Below are 17,548 nucleotides of genomic sequence, written 5' to 3' on the forward strand. Positions count from 1 at the left end.
TATAATATAACCTATTTAATATAACACTATTTTGGTTATGTTTAAAAGTTAAAGTCTACAGAATGAGTAGACTTGCCAAAAAAAGTCCTCCCAAATGTTTTTTTTAATAAATGACATTAAAAGCTCAGACAGGCTTCTGGCAGTCAGTAGCACTTTCAGAGTGAACTTCATATATATATAAAACTAAAAAGCTAATTCCTGGGCTTCTAAAGGGAGTGTCCATTACCTTCATTAAATAAATTAACTCGGCTGTAATTTACATGCGCTATGAGTGTGCAAACCTCTAGAAGATTTAGCTGAATGACATGAGCTGATTGGTTTATGATATAGATTACAGATATGATTACTGCACTGTTCCAACACTATATAAATGTAAATATATTGTACTTTTCTAAGAAAACTAATTACAGATTATACAAATGTTCTCCACACTGATATAATCAGCTTTGTGATGGTACCGTAAATTAATTTTAAAAGATGGTAGAACTTTTTTACTCCTTAGCATTTTATGGATTTTGTATTGGACAATAAAATACAAATATATATAATTTAAGAACATTTATCTTTCTGCTTACACTTGGAAACATTGTAAAATGCATCACTCCGATGCATACAAATCAAACCATTTTAAACAACATTTCGTTTTATTCCATTACAATTTCAGACCACAGATTTATATGTATACATATATATATATATATATATATATATATATATATATATATATATATATATATATATACCTTGTAATATCATTAAAATAATATACATTTGTAATAATCCAATGGCAAATTTTTTAAAAAAAATATTATAAATCTGGTTGACTCGTTGCAAATTCTGTTTATTACTAAAGTAAAAAAAAAAAGAAGAAAAGAATAATAAAAAAAAAAAAATAATAAAAAAAGAGTATGCTGAACAATCTGCAATGTCAGGTATTTGAATATTTTCATGTGATCGACTATTTAACCATGATTTAGCCACTTTCCACCTCAGATCAGATTTTATTCACAAATAAATCAATAGTGAAGTGGAGTTTTCTGCAAATAATCTAAGGTAACATTTAAAATACAGAAAACAAACAAAGTACATTCAGCTGTGGCTAATTCCATATGTTGTCATTATTGTTTTTATGTATTTATAAACCCCATTGTGCATGCACCATATCCATTCAATTGATTGGCCTTACATCAACTTCCATCCTTTTAAGACATATTACACACTTAAATAAGCAAAAGCACAGCTAATGATAACATATAATTTAGCATCACAAGCTGTCTATACACAGTCTTACAGCTTATCTGTTTAAACAGAGACTATAATATAGTCCTAATTATAAAAAACAGACAAATATTTAGTAAAACTGAAACAGTGGCATTATTTATGTTAAATCCATTTTAATAATTGCAACTCAACTGGTTAAAACTAATCAAACAAGCGATCAAAATAAGCTGTTGTCTGTTGAGGAGCAATCACAGAAACTTGCATTAATAAGACGCTAAATGTTCTCAGCTCCAGTATGGCTGATCCTTAGAACATGAATATACATATACTAACTGAAAATGTCAAAATAATAATAAAAAAAAGTGCAGAGTGTGGTTCACATTTTTAGACAAACTAATAAAAAGTGAAAATTTCACTTTTTTTTTCAGAAATCTACTTTCTTTACAAATAAGGTCCAAGGTTTAGAAAAACAAAAAAGAGGGACATTTGTGGCAGAAAGATACAATATACAGGACTGTGCAAAAGTCTTAGGCACATAAGATGTTTAACAAAAGCATTTCTTAAGATGGTTATTTATATCTTCAGCTTTTGTGTGTCAATAGGAAATATAAATGTTAGACTCCCAAACATTAATTTTGTAAATATAAATATTAGAATAGAAGAACACGGAGCCCCGCAACAGACAGCAAGGCCACCACTGAGCCCCCCACTGAACATCATGTCAGTCTGGGATTACAACAGAGAGGTCAACAGAGAATGGCCAGACTGATTCAAACTGACAAAGTCTACGGTAACTCAGATAACTGCTCTGTACAATTGTGGTGAGAAAAATAGCATCTCAGAATGCTATTCTGACATGCGGGTTGGCACTGTTTTGGCAGCATGAGGGGGACCTACACAATATTAGGCAGGTAGTTTTAATATTGTGTGCTATATAATTAAAGTAGCTTATACGTGAAGGTATTGTGTTTTGTTGCCATTAAACCAACCTTATATTTGTTTTGATTGCATTAGAGCTCAATCTAAATCACATGGACTACTATCAATAATGATTCTCAATTAAAAATCACAAAATTCCAGCAAATTATCGTGAGAAGCTTGTGGAAGGCTACCCAAAACGTCTGACCCAAGATAAACTATTTAAAGGCAATGCTATCAAATACTAACAAAGTGTGTGTAAACTTGTGACCCACTGGGAATGTGATGAAAGAAATAAAAGCTGAAATAAATTATACTCTCAACTATCATTCTGCCATTTTACATTCTTAAAATAATGTAGAGATCCTAACTGACCTAAGATAGGGAATGTTTTCTATGATTAAATGTCAGGAATTGTGACAAATGGAGTTTAAATGTATTTGGCTAAGGTGTATGTAAACTTCTGACTTCAACTGTATATTGCTGGTATGGGTGCTGATATCAGTGTTTCTGAATATTAGTGTTATCAAAGACTGTCTGTGTATGTCAAAGGGTCTGCTGGTCAGTGCTCATGTGGGTCTTATTGTCATTGTCTGTGTAATACTGTCTGTAGATCCTCTGGCAAGGAGCTGATAATGGTCTGGATGGACTGCTCCAATCTCTTCAGTAGCTCTTCCTTCACTTGAAGCTGGTGTTTTCGAGCTCTCACCTGGGTAGGATATGCAGAGGAAGAGAGAGAGAAGCTTCATGCAAATGTCTTGAGGCAAAAGAATCTAACAATGCTCTCTTTGTTCCGTCAAATTCAGAAGACGGCACTGTAAATAAATTAAGGTTTGAAGGGGGCCATAAGCTAATTATTAACTAAGATTCACTCACCAGTTTTTCTCTCAATTTCAGGATGAGGTCAACAATTTCTACCTCTGATTTGTCTTTGGTCCATGTCAGCAGATCCTGTGTGTAAAAAACAAACACAAAAAACTGAATTAAAGTCATTAAACATTCTTTTTTCTGAACACACACTCGATATAAAATGGTAAAAAAATGTTAAAATGGTAATCATGTTTTAAAAGGTGTCATAAACAAATTTTTTGAAATGCAATTTACCACTAATTAGAGGTCCACTAATAATTTGATTAAAGTTCTATTTTTATGTATTTTTTTGCTGCTATGCAGCTAAAAGGCTACAGTTTCCTTTTCACTAGCTTTTCCAAGTATACTCTTTTGACCGCAAGCCCGTACGGACACTTGACGCATGCACACTTTGACTGCTTTATTGTACAGGCAACTCCAGGTACATTTGCAGATGGCATGCCTAGACTCCTTTAACTTGCAAACTAATGTATTTTTCTGTCGTCAGAAACTTGTTTACAGGAGGAGACATTTTTGCAGCTTAGTTTCAATAGTTGGTCTTTTTTTCCCACTGTGAAGGAAGTTTTGAGTTCTGAAAGTTCTAGTATGTTTTCAAAGTACAATGAATTTGATTCCTTACAATACTATCTTTAGTTGTATGAGTAGAGATTAATATTATACTCACAGCTGCACAGATGGCCTCTAAATGAAGACATTCTACTTTCTGAGTCATCTCTCTGTGTTTGAGACGATACCAGCCGTCAAAGTTTGGAGAACGAAAGAACCGCCTGGAAACCACACACACATTATAGTAAATACTGTATGTGCAATTAATGGGAAGGTTCAGTCTTCAGTTCCAGAACAAGTAGTTCCTGGTGGGTTACCTGTACAGGCCCATCCAATCTCCTTTCAGCACAGAGGTAAGCTGTGCTTGCTCCAGTGTCTTCATAAACTCCTCCTGACTGAAGGACCGGATCTGAGGAGGGGTCTGAGAAACACATCCTACAGTTTTATTGCCAATTGAACTCTGAGAATTAACTTTGTGTTAATGGCTCAATATAAGTTATGGAAAGAGGTTAAGAGAACTATGCCTTCTATCGATTTCATGCATTTCTCCTTCAATGAAATCAATTAAAATCTGATTAGGTAATCTTGAACCAACCTTCCATGGAGTTATAGTTCTCTGCGGGGGCATCAGACTGGCCAAATACTGCTCCTAAAGAAAAGAATGGGTGTTAAGTTGAGGCTGAGGATAGTTCTTTGATTAAAATGAAAAAGAAAGGTTGTCTTTTAGTTGAGGTCCAGTGTCTAAAATATAATTTTTTTAAAATTCACCAGTGGGAGAATGAAACTCTGTGTCTGCTCCAACAGATGCTGCCTTAGGATGCTGCTTTGCACCTCTGACGGCCTTTTTTTCTGGATACCCTGAAAGAAAAAACTAACAATGTGTGACACGTGTCATCAGTGCAATGTGATAAAACTATAAATAAAAGCAATCCCTTTCATGTAAAGCTAAGTTTTTGCCACAACCGCAATGAGTGACAGCCTGTCGCCATCAGGATGTTTTGTTGATCACTAGGATTCTATTTCTCTAGGTAGCCCCGCCTACAGTAAAATCCCAAAATCTAATTTCAGTCTAGGCACACAAATTACTTGATACTGGAAACCTTTGTCCAGTAAGAACTCACTTTTAATGAATTTTTCATGAATCAACATCTATAGCCTACCTTTAAGAGTCGTTTGATAAGGGCTTTATCTTTGTGTAGGAACGTGTTGTACGCTGTGTATATACCTTTATGGGAGGACAGAAATCTTTTTTTACTAAAAGTCAGGAGAAAACAAATGCAAAGACTAATGGAACTTCTTGTTTTCTACCTGGTTTTGTATCCAGTGTTTTCAACTTGGCAAGTTTCTTGGTCTTCAGCTGCTTTGGCAAATCACCTGCAGAACAGAGAAACCAACCTTAAACCTAAATGAAATATATACGAAAATTACATATACTCCTCATGTACAAAAATGTATGAAAACAGCAGGACAGTATAATGAGTCATGGGGTTAAAAAGCAGTATTATATACCAGACATCTTGAGGTCTCCAATTCGTATGATATGTGGCCAGCACTGAAAGGTCTTTATAAAGAAAGTGTGACGTAATGAAGCTAGGAAGCAAGTTGCAAGTTGACAATTAGTTTATTGACAGTCAAATTGAGAAGATAGGGGAAAAGTCGGGGTGATGGTCTAGTGGGCAGAGTCTCCAATGGTCAGATGATCGTGGTGAGAAGAGTGAAGAGAAGTGTTGAACAGACACGGCTGAATCCGGGTAACAACAAACAGGACCCGAAACAGGGACAACGAGAGAACTGGACTGGAACTCTGAAGAAGCGAACAACACGGACATCACAAACAACGATCTGACAAGGAGATGAGAGAGTGGTGAGAATTTAAAGGGAATGGGAATGAGTAACAGCTGGTGAGAGGAGTGATTGCGGCAGAAGCTAATCATGGTACAAACAACACGCCCACACATTCACGCACCCACACAACACACACTAAGAACAAGGCACGAGACAAGGAAGAGACATAGGATTAAATACCGTGACAGTACCCCTCCCCTAGGAGCGCCTCCTGGCGTTCCCAGGCTCCCTACCTGCCGATTGTAGTCATCGATAAGGGAGTGATCCAGAATGTCTCTGGCGGTACCCAACCTCTCTCCTCCGGACCGTAACCTTCCCAGTCCACCAGGTACTGAAATCCAGCGTCCCCTCCGTCTTGAGTCCAGAATCACGGTTGACCGAATAAGTAGGTTCCCGTCTACAGTGGCGGGGGAACGGAACGGCGGGTTAATCTTGAGGAATAAAAGGCGGGTTTTATTTTGGATACATGAAATACGGGGTGAATTCTCCTATGCAGCTGGAGGAAGGTTGAGGCGGACTGCCACGGACTAACGATCTTGGTGACAGCGAGCGGGCCAATAAATTTAGGTGCAAGTTTATTAGATCACGGAGCGTAGAGGAATGTTCTTAGTAGAAAGCCACACTTTTTGACCAACGGCGTATCACGGGAGGCCCTAGACCGGTGGCGATCAGCTTTGGCCTTGGTGCGTGACCCCACTTGGAGTAGAGTCTCCGGGCCCTAGTCCAAGTCGCGGTGACACCTCTGGACGAAGCGTGGCCGGAGGGACGCGACTCAGATTCCAGACTAGGAAAAATAGGTGGCTGGTAACCTACACTACACTCAAGCGGAGATAGGCCCGTGGATGATACTGGTAGCGTGTTGTGGGCGTACTCAACAAAAGACAGTTGCTGACTCCATGAGGAAGGATTCTTGGATACCAAACATCGTAGCGTTCTCTCCAGATCCTGGTTGGCTCAGCTCAGATTGACCATTGCTCTGGGGATGAAACCCTGAGGACAGACTAACAGTAGCTCCCAGTAATTTACAAAATTCTCGCCAAAATTTGGACACAAATTGGGGTCCTCTGTCAGAGACCACATCTGTCGGGAGGCCATGTAGCGAAAGGCGTGGTCAATGACAATCACCGCTGTCTCCTTGGCAGAGGGTAATTTGGGCAAGGGAATGAAGTGGGCATGCCGAGAACCGGTCCACCACGGTTAAAACTACCGTGTGTCCCTGTGAGGGTGGGAGGCGGTGATAAAATCTAGAGCGATATGGGACCAGGGTCTCGATGGCACCGGCAGCGGTTGAAGTAACCCGTCTGGGGGTCGATTGGAACTCTTACCAGTGGCGCAGACTGAGCAAGCCAAAACAAAACTGTGAGCGTCACGAACCATCAAAGGCCACCAGAATGCGTTGCTTGACTAAAAACTTAGTTCGATTAACTCCTGGATGACAAGCCACATTAGAACAATGTCCCCACTGAATAGCGCTGGACCGTAACCCCTCCGGCACAAACAAGCGGTTCGGTGGGCACCGAGCGAGCGTTACCCTTCTAAGGCCGTCTTGACCTTGATTCGATCTCCCATGTGAGTGTAGAGATGAATAGAGTCTCTGGTAAAATGCACTTTCGAGGAGTAGGCGAGCGTTGGAGTGATCAAAAATACGTGATAAAGAATCGGGTTTGATGTTCTTGGAACCGGGCGATGCAGAGAGTAAAATCAAAGCGACCGAAAAAAAGAGCCCACCGAGCCTGCCTGGAGTTTAATCTTTTAGCTGTGCGAATATATTCCAAATTCTTGTGATCGGTCCAGGCGATAAAAGGTACCCCGAACCCTCCAACCAGTGAGCCATTCCTCCAAAGCTAACTTGACTGCCAACAACTCTCTGTTACCAATGTCATAATTACGTTAGGCCGAGGACAAGCGATGAGAAAAAAGCAGCGCAAGGGTGTATCTTGTCGTCTGAAGGAGAGCAGCTGGGATAGCACTACGCCTACCCCCACCTCTGATGCATCGACCTCCACCACGAACTGGCGTGATGGATCAGGGGTTATCAGGATGGGGGCTGAAACAAAGCAACCTTTCAGTTTGGCAAGCGCAGCCTCAGCTGCGTCTGACCACCTGAGCGTTGTTCTGGGGAGGTCAGGGCGGTCAGAGGTGTGGCTAGTTGACTGAAATTGCGAATGAAGCGCCCGGTAGAAATTGGCGAACCCCAGGAATCTCAGTAGGGCCTTACGAGACTCTGGACTTGGCCAATCTACCACAGCCTTGATCTTCTCAGGATCCATCGCATTCCCTCAACCGACCACGATGTACCCTAAGAAAGGAACAGACTGTGCATGAAAAGCATTTCTCGCCTTGACAAAAGCCCATTCTCTAGCAATCTCTGAAGCACTAGCGGACGTGCTGCACATGTTCCTGGAGAGAAGAAGAAAAAATCAATATGTCATCCAGGTAAACATATATGAACTGATCAACCATGTCTCGCTAGCCGTCATTGGCGAGTGCCTGGAAGACAGCTGGGGAGTTGGACAAGCGAGCGGCATGACCAAGTATTCAAAGTGCCCCCTGGGGGTGTTAAAGCGGTTTTCCATTCATCCCCCTCCCTGATCGCGGACCAAATGATAAGCATTACGTAAATCCAATTTACGTGAAGATGGATGCTCCCTGCAACCTCTCAAAAGCTGAAGACATCAGCGGTAGAGGATAAGTATTCTTTACCGTGATGTTGTTCAACCCGATAATCAATGCAAGGTTGCAGAGATCCATCCTTCTTCCCCACAAAAAGAATCCGCCCCGGCTGAAGAGGAAGAGCGGATGAATCCATTAGCTAGAGAATCAGAAATATATTTCTCCATAGCCTCCCTCTCTGGAATCAGAGTGAATATAACTTGCCCTTAGGCGGAGATGTACCTGGCAATAACTCTATGGCACAGTCATAGGGGCGATGTGGAGGAGAAAGCAGCCCGAGACTTACTGAACACCTCCTTCAGGTCCAGGTACTCAGCGGGCACGTTAGATAAATCCACCGCCTCTTCCTGAAAAACAGGGACAAAAACAGGCGAACAGGCAGAAACAAGACAAGACTTATGACATTGAGTGCTCCACGCTGACACAGACTTAGACTGCCAGTCCACTTTAGGGTTGTGATGGGTGAGCCAGGGATGACCAAGGGCGATGGGGGCAAGAGGAGTGTCCAGTATGTAGAAGGAGATGGTCTCGGTGTGATTGCCTGGCGTGGCGAGTGATGTCTTCAGTGGCTAGGAAATGGTGGGAAGTTTCTGGCCATTGAGGCGTGAACAGCGATCCGGTGAGTGAGAGACTTGAGGGGACTTGGTGGTTGAGTGCAAAAGTGTAGTCCATGAAATTTCCTTGACCCCAGAATCCAGAAGTGCTTCGACAGTCGTGGCGGTGATTAGACCATTGAAGACTTACGGAAGGAGGGTAGATGTGGATGAGGTCTTCTCGGCGGAGATCCCACCCGATAGTAGCCTCATACTTGCTATCGGTAGGATCCTTTTAAAGGACAGTTGTAGGCAAAATGTCCAGCACCACCACAGTACAAACACAGTCCCTGGGATCTCCGCCTTTCCTTCTCCTCCGGGAAAGCGGGCTCGACCCACCTGCATGGGCTCGGGATCACAGAGCCGGGGCTGAGCAGCGTCCCGCCTCCAGAACATTGACCGCCTAATCCTCTCAAGAGGCGGTTGGTTTGTACTCGCTGTTCCATTCTGGATAACCTTAGCGTCCACTCTAAGCGCCAAAGCGATCAAATCGTTTAGCTTGGTGGGGAGATCCATGGCGTATATCTCCTTTTGGGCCGATCAGCCAGCCCATGCAGGAACATGTCCCACTCGCCTCCTCGTTCCATTGGCTCTCCGCGCTAAGCGTCCGAACTTCGATAGAAAAGTCTGATACAGATCTCTCCCCTGGCGCTAAGTCGGCCAGCACTCTGGCTGCCTCTCTACGGAGACAGCACGGTCGAAGCTTCGCTTCATCTCCGCGGAGAGTGCTTGAAAAGAGGTGCAGCATTCATCTTGATTCTCCCACACGCCCGTTCCCCAAAGGGCAGCTCTCCCAGAAAGTAGCGTCAGGACAAAAGCGACCTTGGTTCTTTCATCACAGAATGTTCTGGGTTGTAAAGAAAAATGCATTGAGCATCGTGTTAGAAAAGCTTCGGCAAAAATTAGGTTCACCTGAATATAGCTCTGGAACCGGTAGGCGGGGCTCCGACTGGGAGGAGCTGGTGGTGGTTGAGGAATCAGCGGTGCGGGTGGCGCAGTGGGAGCTCGCAGAAGTTGAATTTGCTGGGTGAGTCCGGACACCTGCGCCACTAGAGCCTGGACAGCTGAGCCGTGTCATTGAGATTCTTCTCCTGGTTCTCCATACTGAAGTCTGCTGTTCATCACGCAATTCTTCTAGGCTGTCTGAATTGTTACTCGCTGCTTCCATCTTGTGGTCAGATCGTTCTGTGGCGTAATGAAGCTAGGAAGCAAGTTGCAAGTTGACAATTAGTTTATTGACAGTCAAATTGAGAAGATAGGGGAAAAGTCGGGGTGATGGTCTAGTGGCGTAGAGTCTCCAATGGTCAGATGATGCGTGGTGAGAAGAGTGAAGAGAAGTGTTGAACAGACACGGCGAATCCGGGTAACAGCAAACAGGACCTGAAACAGGGACCACGAGAGAACTGGACTGGAACTCTGAAGAGCGAACAACACCGGACATCACAAACAACGATCTGACAAGGAGATGAGAGAGTGGTGAGAATTTAAAGGGAATGGGAATAAGTAACAGCTGGTGAGAGGAGTGATTGCGGCAGAGCGCTAATCATGGTACAAACAACACGCCCACACATTCACGCACCCACACAACACACACTAAGAACAAGGCACGAGACAAGGAAGAGACATAGGATTAAATACCGTGACAGAAAGGGTTTGTGACACCCAGTATCACACTGGGCCTGAAAGTAGAACACAGATGGATCATGGAAGAGTCATATCCTGCCCCAAACACGATGGAAGTAACTCACACCTGATCAATGCATTTTCTTACAAAATATATCTTAAAGAGTGATTATATTGAGGAGTTTGTGTTTGATCTTACGGTGCCTGAGTTCTGGTGGTGTACTCCTTGAATTCACTGTCATGAATGGTGAAGTAGGGCCGGTAATCCCCACAGTAGTGCAATGGGGTGATGGAGCTACAACAGAGCAATATATTCAAGTAACACAAAATAACACAATTCAAATAGATTCAAACAGATTGAGGTTTTTGCTATTTAATCTAATAAAACAAAATTGAATTATCCCCTTTTCTGCCAATTTGGAATGCCCAATTCCCACTACTTAGTAGGACCTTGTGGCGGTGTGGTTACTCAATTAACTCCATCCGGGTGGTGGAGGACAAGTCTCAGTTGCCTCCGCTTCTATGACCATCAATCCACGTATTTTATCATGTGACTCGTTGTGCATGACACTGTGGAGACTCCGCATGTGGAGGGTCATGCTACTCTCCACGATCCACACACAATTTACCACGTGCCCCATTGAGAGCAAGAACCACTAATAGGAGGTTACCCCAAGTGACTCTACCCTCCCTAGAAACCGGGCCAATTTGGTTGCTTAGGAGATCTGGCTGGAGTCACTCAGCACACCCTGGATTCGAACTTAAGACTCCAGGGGTGGTAGACAGCATCAATACTCACTGAGCTACCCAGGCCCCCTTTAATCTCAATTTTTAAAAGTTATGACAATTCTGAACAGTTCCAAAGTATTATATCTTGGAGTTTTTGTTGTAACCAATCAAGGATGTTACCACATATTAAGGATAGGGGGAGTTTGTCAAGGCTTCACAAAGCCTTTTCTGTATAAACCATTTTTAATGTTTGATGGCTATACAGACATTACAGAAAGGCAAATAGCCAGCCAGCTAGCAAGATAGATAGATAAATCAGAGAAACCTTCAGATAGATAGACAAACAGACAGATATACATGCATGAAAGAGAGAGTAAGTTAAAACAAATGAAAAGCCTCATGAGAGTCTGTTTATGTTTACATTTTTTGGCGGAGTTTGAATTAATGAGCATTCCATTGCAGGCCTATTCCAACATTCCTTCAATGTAAATCTATGGAATTTTCAGATTTTTTTCAGATTATCTTCTGCTGTATGCCACCATAATTTTGTTTAGTTAAAAAAGTCACAACAACCCAACTCAAGGGGGTCGCACACCGAACGAGAAGCGCAGCGCCGCGTCGCGCAGCGCCATGTCTTTAAAATTCGAACACATTATTCTCTATGAGTGTACACACACCGGCGGCGCCATTCAGCATCTGTCCGCGGCACCCAGCCATGGCTCAGGACCTTGTTCAAAACCCTGCCGCGCCACAGAGCGCCATTTACATAGTTGTATATTAAATTTACATTTATTTGTCTCAAATCGTCGTTAATGTACATACTGAATTAACCCTGTGCTGCAATATACATTTAGTTTAACATTCCTAATTTAACAGCTTGAATAAAGTCATATTGGAAAAAATCTATAACATTATAACATTATGTTACAAAGAAATAACATATCGTCATTTACGTATATAATAAAAAAGAATATATCAAATAACTTGTTTGGTTAACGTTTTCACTCGGGTTAGCTAAACGCTAGCTAAATAAATACTATTGTATTATGTAACATAGTTGCCAAGACAACGGATAACGTTACAACAAAATAACAGACTTAACAACGTGATAGACACTTTTACTTGATTAACGTTCAAACATCAGCTATTATTCAATTAACATAAAAAATAAATAATACATCAAGTTAAAACTCACCCATCGTGCAGCTCTTCTAGACTTCTACCAGGAGTTGATTAAAAATTGAACTCGCGCGAATAGAATGTGCGCGTCCGGTGTGCGATACCTGTGAGTTGTTCTAGACGTCGCGCCACGCGGCGCTGCACCTCTCGTTCGGTGTGCGACCCCCTTCAGACAAATCTGAAGGTTTGGTGTCTATAGCTTGATAGCTCTAGGAGGAGTTACAATTGATCATTTTTGTCTTGGTTTAGGGATTTTGGAAAAACCCTAAACCAAGTCTGTAAGCTAACAGTATGTTGGCTTTGTCAAACCAACATAATTAATCAACATGAAACCCTCAACGGTCAACCACTAATCTGAATATTGGAAGGAACATGCCCCTCTCAATGTATATTGTGGTTATGGCCCTGTAACTGATTATGAATAAACATAAGCAAGAGCTTAAAAAGTAAACAGAACAATGGAAACCCCAGACACTGATTGCCACTGCTAATTTTTTCCGGTTCCTCAGAATGATTGACGTATATAATCTGCTAGGAAGTGAGCAATGAGTACACTCTGTCCATACCCAACCAGAGCCAGCACAGTCTCTGAGGAGACCTTTGGAGAAGGTGCCATAACAACCACTGGCTCTCCTAGCAAAATCAGCTCCCAGAGCATCTGCACGTGAATCAGGACTGACTGGAAACATCTGATCACATGAAAGGTCAATTAGTGCTTTCAGTGAATGCTGTAAAATCAACAGATGTTTAAGTAATTAAAGACCACATACATGCACAAGCAGTAGAATACTCACTTAAAAAGATCCAGCTCGAAAATTGTTGGAAGAACTGTGGGGGCAGGGAGCTCATTCTGCAAAAACAGATTTTCTTTATTTTTTATTAATGAACCTAATATTATGTTTAAATAAAAGGACAAGAACGTATGACAGTCTTTGCATAATGAAAGAAGTACCTCAGTTTGTGTCTGTTTTACAGGGCTTCCTCTTGGTACTTCATCTTTTGAGGGAATTCTGACCTGCAAATAGAGCATTGGACGAAGTCGAATGGATGCAGGCCAATGGCATATAACTTCTAAATAATTATCTGAGCCATCCGGACAGTTTTTATGGAGAAGTATAATGATAAGCTCTGAGGATGAGCTCTAAGGAGTTTTTCCAGTGATGTTCTCACCTGCATCACCACACCCATCACAGGTAAATTAAGAATCTGCCCTGGTATCGGTGCTGGCCATTGGTCAATTTCATTACAGACTGCAACAGATTAACCAAGATTGAGGTTTATATTTTATGTTTAAGAAGCCTTAATGTCTAAAGATGATGATGGACACTGACTTCATCAACCCAAAAACCGTAAACACTTTAGATTGATATATTGTACCATCACAGATACTCAGATGGGGTTTTACAGAGAATATGTGAACACTGAAAAGTCAATGCTTGTATTTGTGAACAGTTTTTGAAACCTTTTTTGAAAATCTAACCCTTTATTGGGACTGAATAACCCGATTGGCATTATATAGAGTAAATTATTTTCAAACTAACTAATTTGAGTTAGAAGACACCAACTTCAAGTCAAGTTGGCCTCACCTGTCTCCAGAAAAGGTTCAAGTTTTTCAAAGTATTCAGGAGCAATGACCTGCAGCAGCGAGTGGAACAGGTGCACAAATGGAAGTCTAGACACCACCACCAGAGACTGGGAATAGAGAGAGATAAGACTCTATTAGAGGTTTGTATTCAGAACAAACTGCCTTAACTATTTACACTGTTTTTTGTTTTGACAGCAAAGTAATTAAATAAAGATGTTAATTTCAAGGACATTTATAACCTCTTCAGTTTCAGATTAGTTACTAAGGCCTACCTTTTGAAAGTAGCCTCTTTTGACAGATGCATCTTTCACTTGTCTGAAATACACGTAACCATGGAAATGTGCATGCTCCTTCTGAAAGACAAGTGGGATCATTAGAATCACTATAAGAGATTAATTTCTGGATTAATTTATTAGTTCACTGCACAACTCAATCATTGGTGCACTAGCATGTTGATATTCAATATAAAGAAAACGTTTGACAGAATTAAGCCACAACTCATCTAAATTCAGCCACAGCACAACTAATAAAGCCAAAATACAATGAAATAAAGAAACAACAAAAATGAAAAGCCACACAACTGTAACAAAGTACAATGTAATGGGGTAAACACAGGAACAAAATGATCTGGAGACCCAGAACACCAGAGTAGATCAAGCAGACGGTCAAGAGACCCAGAAGACCAGAGCAGATCCGGCGGACAGTCAAGAGACCAGGGAAACCAGAGTAGATCAGGCGGATGGCCAGGAGATCCAGGAGACCAGAGGAGGTCAGGCAGACGGCCATGAGACCAGGGAGACCATTTCAGGTTAGGGAATGTATCAGGAGGCCTGGTTGACGGCAACAGAGCTGAAACAGCGTCAGGAGGCCTGAGTGGTGACCACAGACTAGAGACTGGAGCCGTGAAGGACTCTGAGGGTGGAGCCATGGCAGGCAGATCCATTGGAGGCTCGAGGGGTGAAGCAGAAAGCGGGGCCGAGGCAGGCTCGAAGGGCGAAGCCGTATAATGCAGAGCCGTGGCAGGCTCGAGGCTAAGAGTCCAGGATGACTGGGAAATGACCTCAGTGGTCATGAACACGAGCAGAGTCTCGGGAGTGACCTCTGTGGTTGTGGGTATGGACAGCGTCTCAGGAGCGACCTCTGTTGTCGTGGGCATGGTCTGAGACTCAGGAACGACCTCTGTAGTCGTGGGCATAGACAGACTCATGTATGACTTCTGTGCTAGTGGGCATAAGCGGAGACTCAGAGACGACCTCTGTGGTCGTGAACACTGTTAGAGACTTGGAAGTGACTTCTGTGGTCGTGAACACTGGCAGAGACTTGGAAATAATCTCTATGGGCATGGGCTGAGACGACCTCTGTGGTCGTGGACATGAGCAGAGACTTGGAAAAGACCTATGTGGTCATGAACACTGGCAGAGACTCGGAAATGACCTCTGTGGTCGTGGACATGAGTAGAGACTTGGCGGTACTGACAAGCAGGCTGAGGCATTGCTGTGACATGGCATGGAGCAGGCTACGGCGTTGCTGTGACATGGCATGGAGCAGGCTGAGGCATGGCTGTGACATGGCATGGAGCAGACTCTGGCTTATTTCAGTTGTGTTGTGGCTTAATTTGGCTGTGTTGTGGCTTTTTTCAGTTGTGTTGTGGCTTAATTTGGCTGTGTTGTGGCTTATTTCAGTTGTGTTGTGGCTTGTTTCAGTTGTGTTGTGGCTTAGTTTTGTTGTGTTGTGGCTTGTTAAAGTTATGCTGTGGCTTATTACCGTTGTGTTGTGGCTTATTAAAGTTATGCTGTGGCTAAATTTTGATTTGCCCGTGGCTTAATTTAGTTGTGTTGTGGCCTATTTCAGTTGTGTTGTGGCCTATTTCAGTTGTGTTGTGGCTTCATTTGGTTGTGTTGTGCCCTATTTCAGTTGTGTTGTGCCCCATTTCAGTTGTGTTGTGGCTTAATTCAGATGTGTAGTAGCTTATTTCAGATGTGTTGTGGCTTATTTCAGTTGTGTTGTGGCTTACTTTGGTTGTGTTGTGGCTTATTTCAGTTGTGTTGTGGCTTACTTTGGTTGTGTTGTGGCTTATTTCAGTTGTGTTGTGGCTTATTACCATTGTGTTGTGGCTTTATTTCATCATGTTGTGGCTTATTTCTGTTGGGTTGTGGCTTAATTTTGTTTTGTTGAAGCTAAATTGCATTGTGTTGTGGCTTAATTTAGTTGAGTTGTGGCTTAATTTGGTTGTGTTGTGGCTTAATTTGGTTGTGTTGTGGCTTGTTTCAGTTGTGTTTTGTCTTATTATCGTTGTGTTTTGGCTTATTACCATTGTGTTGTGGCTTATTACCGTTGTGTTGTGGCTTATTACCGTTGTGTTATAGCTTATTACCATTGTGTTATGTTGTGGCTTATTTCTGTTGGGTTGTGGTTAAATTTCGTTGTGTTGTGGCTTATTATCGTTGTGTTGTGGCTTATTATCGTTGCGTTGTAGCTTAATTTCGTTGTGTTGTGGCAAAATTTTGTTGTGTTGTGGCTTATTTTTGTTATGTTGTGTGTTGTGCACCCCTTGGCCACTGTACCTTATAATTAAGGCCAGGTGAATGGAAAAACAGCACCTTGAAAACTGCTGTTTTCAAAACTGCAATTCCACACAAGTCAATATTCTTACCTGCAGAGTCACGGGGGCGTCCCTGTTGTACACGTCCTCTTGTCCAAACCAAGAGCCACTCCGGCCCACAGACTGCCGCAGTCTGAAGCTGAACTGAGTGTCCCCGAGGCATCCTGCAAAAAGACATGTGATTGAGCTGTGATGTTTGTGTTTCAGCTATTTATCATGGCAGAACTGACGTTAGCAAATTACCTGAGTATGAGTCAGGAAAGGATAAATAACAGATGCTTGTCTTCTAGAGAACAGAAGAAAGGAAAGCATTTTAGTAATTTGAGAGTCATTTGGAGGGAATTAACAGGTTTGGAAATGGTTGTTTACATACTTATCTGTATAAAGTACGTTTATGACACTGTATCTGGAAAATAAACAATACTAGAAATTCGCCTTACCTCCTTTTCTGTGAGCTTGGCATCATAGGGGTAAACGAGCTGGTGACAACAGAAAGCGTCTTACTGATAGATGTGATTCATACAGTGATTCAATGTTACAAACAAAAAAACACTCAAGACTGGAACTTTATACTGTTTTACTGTCAAAGACATGTCACTTAAAACATATTTTACTTATAACAGTTAACAATTCTGAGGCGGCCCTTCAGTTACGCTGGCAACATACTGCACAAACAAACAGATGCAAGAGATACATGCACATCATTTGTGTACCTCAATAGATTGTCCGAGCTCGAGGTCGAAGGTAACGACGCACACACACTCGAGCCAAGCGGAGAAGCACGACCACGGTGCCGTTATCTCAGCATTTGTCGCCGCAGCCTTTGACGCCCCTTCCCGAGAATCGAAGCTGTCAAATGGGTCCATTGTTTCCTAAGGATCCATTAGATTTCAGCTTGCTTCTGTGAGTGATCACGTTCTCGGTCATCCTTTAAAAATCACGCAAGCTGAACAGTGCCCTCAAGCGGGGAGGACTCCAAATACATTCGTATTTTATTTTATTTTTAAATTTTTTAATACTTTTATTTTATACATTGTATATTTATTTTATCTTCTCCTTTATATACATATTTCATATTTACTGCACCTTATTTATTTTTATAAACTTCTATAAATACTTTTGATTGTTTGGCAATATTGTAATACAGGTGCTATTTACACCTAG

At 42.0% G+C, this 17,548-nt stretch overlaps 1 protein-coding gene across 3 annotated transcripts; it reads right to left on the minus strand.

The window, feature by feature from the left end:
- Positions 1-750: 750 nt before the first annotated feature.
- LOC127638763 (protein DENND6B-like) lies at positions 751-17,300 on the minus strand. Of its 3 annotated transcripts, XM_052120482.1 has the most exons (21): positions 17,098-17,300; positions 16,825-16,863; positions 16,628-16,670; positions 16,436-16,548; positions 14,055-14,135; positions 13,784-13,889; positions 13,368-13,447; positions 13,150-13,212; positions 12,992-13,047; positions 12,764-12,886; positions 10,489-10,584; positions 10,311-10,345; positions 5,065-5,124; positions 4,864-4,929; positions 4,716-4,780; positions 4,324-4,413; positions 4,151-4,204; positions 3,873-3,976; positions 3,674-3,776; positions 3,016-3,090; positions 751-2,848 (listed from the first exon to the last, which is right to left on the minus strand). In XM_052120482.1, the coding sequence occupies exons 1-21, from the start codon at positions 17,248-17,250 to the stop codon at positions 2,726-2,728; spliced, it is 1,728 nt and encodes a 575-aa protein (XP_051976442.1). In that variant the 5' UTR covers positions 17,251-17,300; the 3' UTR covers positions 751-2,725. The 3 variants fall into 3 exon arrangements, 1 of the variants encoding a protein (XP_051976442.1); XR_007969898.1 differs by lacking the exon at positions 751-2,848 and having other exon boundaries at positions 4,324-4,426; XR_007969899.1 differs by lacking the exons at positions 751-2,848; positions 4,716-4,780.
- Between the last annotated feature and the right edge of the window lie 248 nt (positions 17,301-17,548).

This window comes from Xyrauchen texanus, chromosome 47 (assembly GCF_025860055.1).
Source record: "Xyrauchen texanus isolate HMW12.3.18 chromosome 47, RBS_HiC_50CHRs, whole genome shotgun sequence".
Taxonomy (NCBI): Eukaryota; Metazoa; Chordata; class Actinopteri; order Cypriniformes; family Catostomidae; genus Xyrauchen; species Xyrauchen texanus.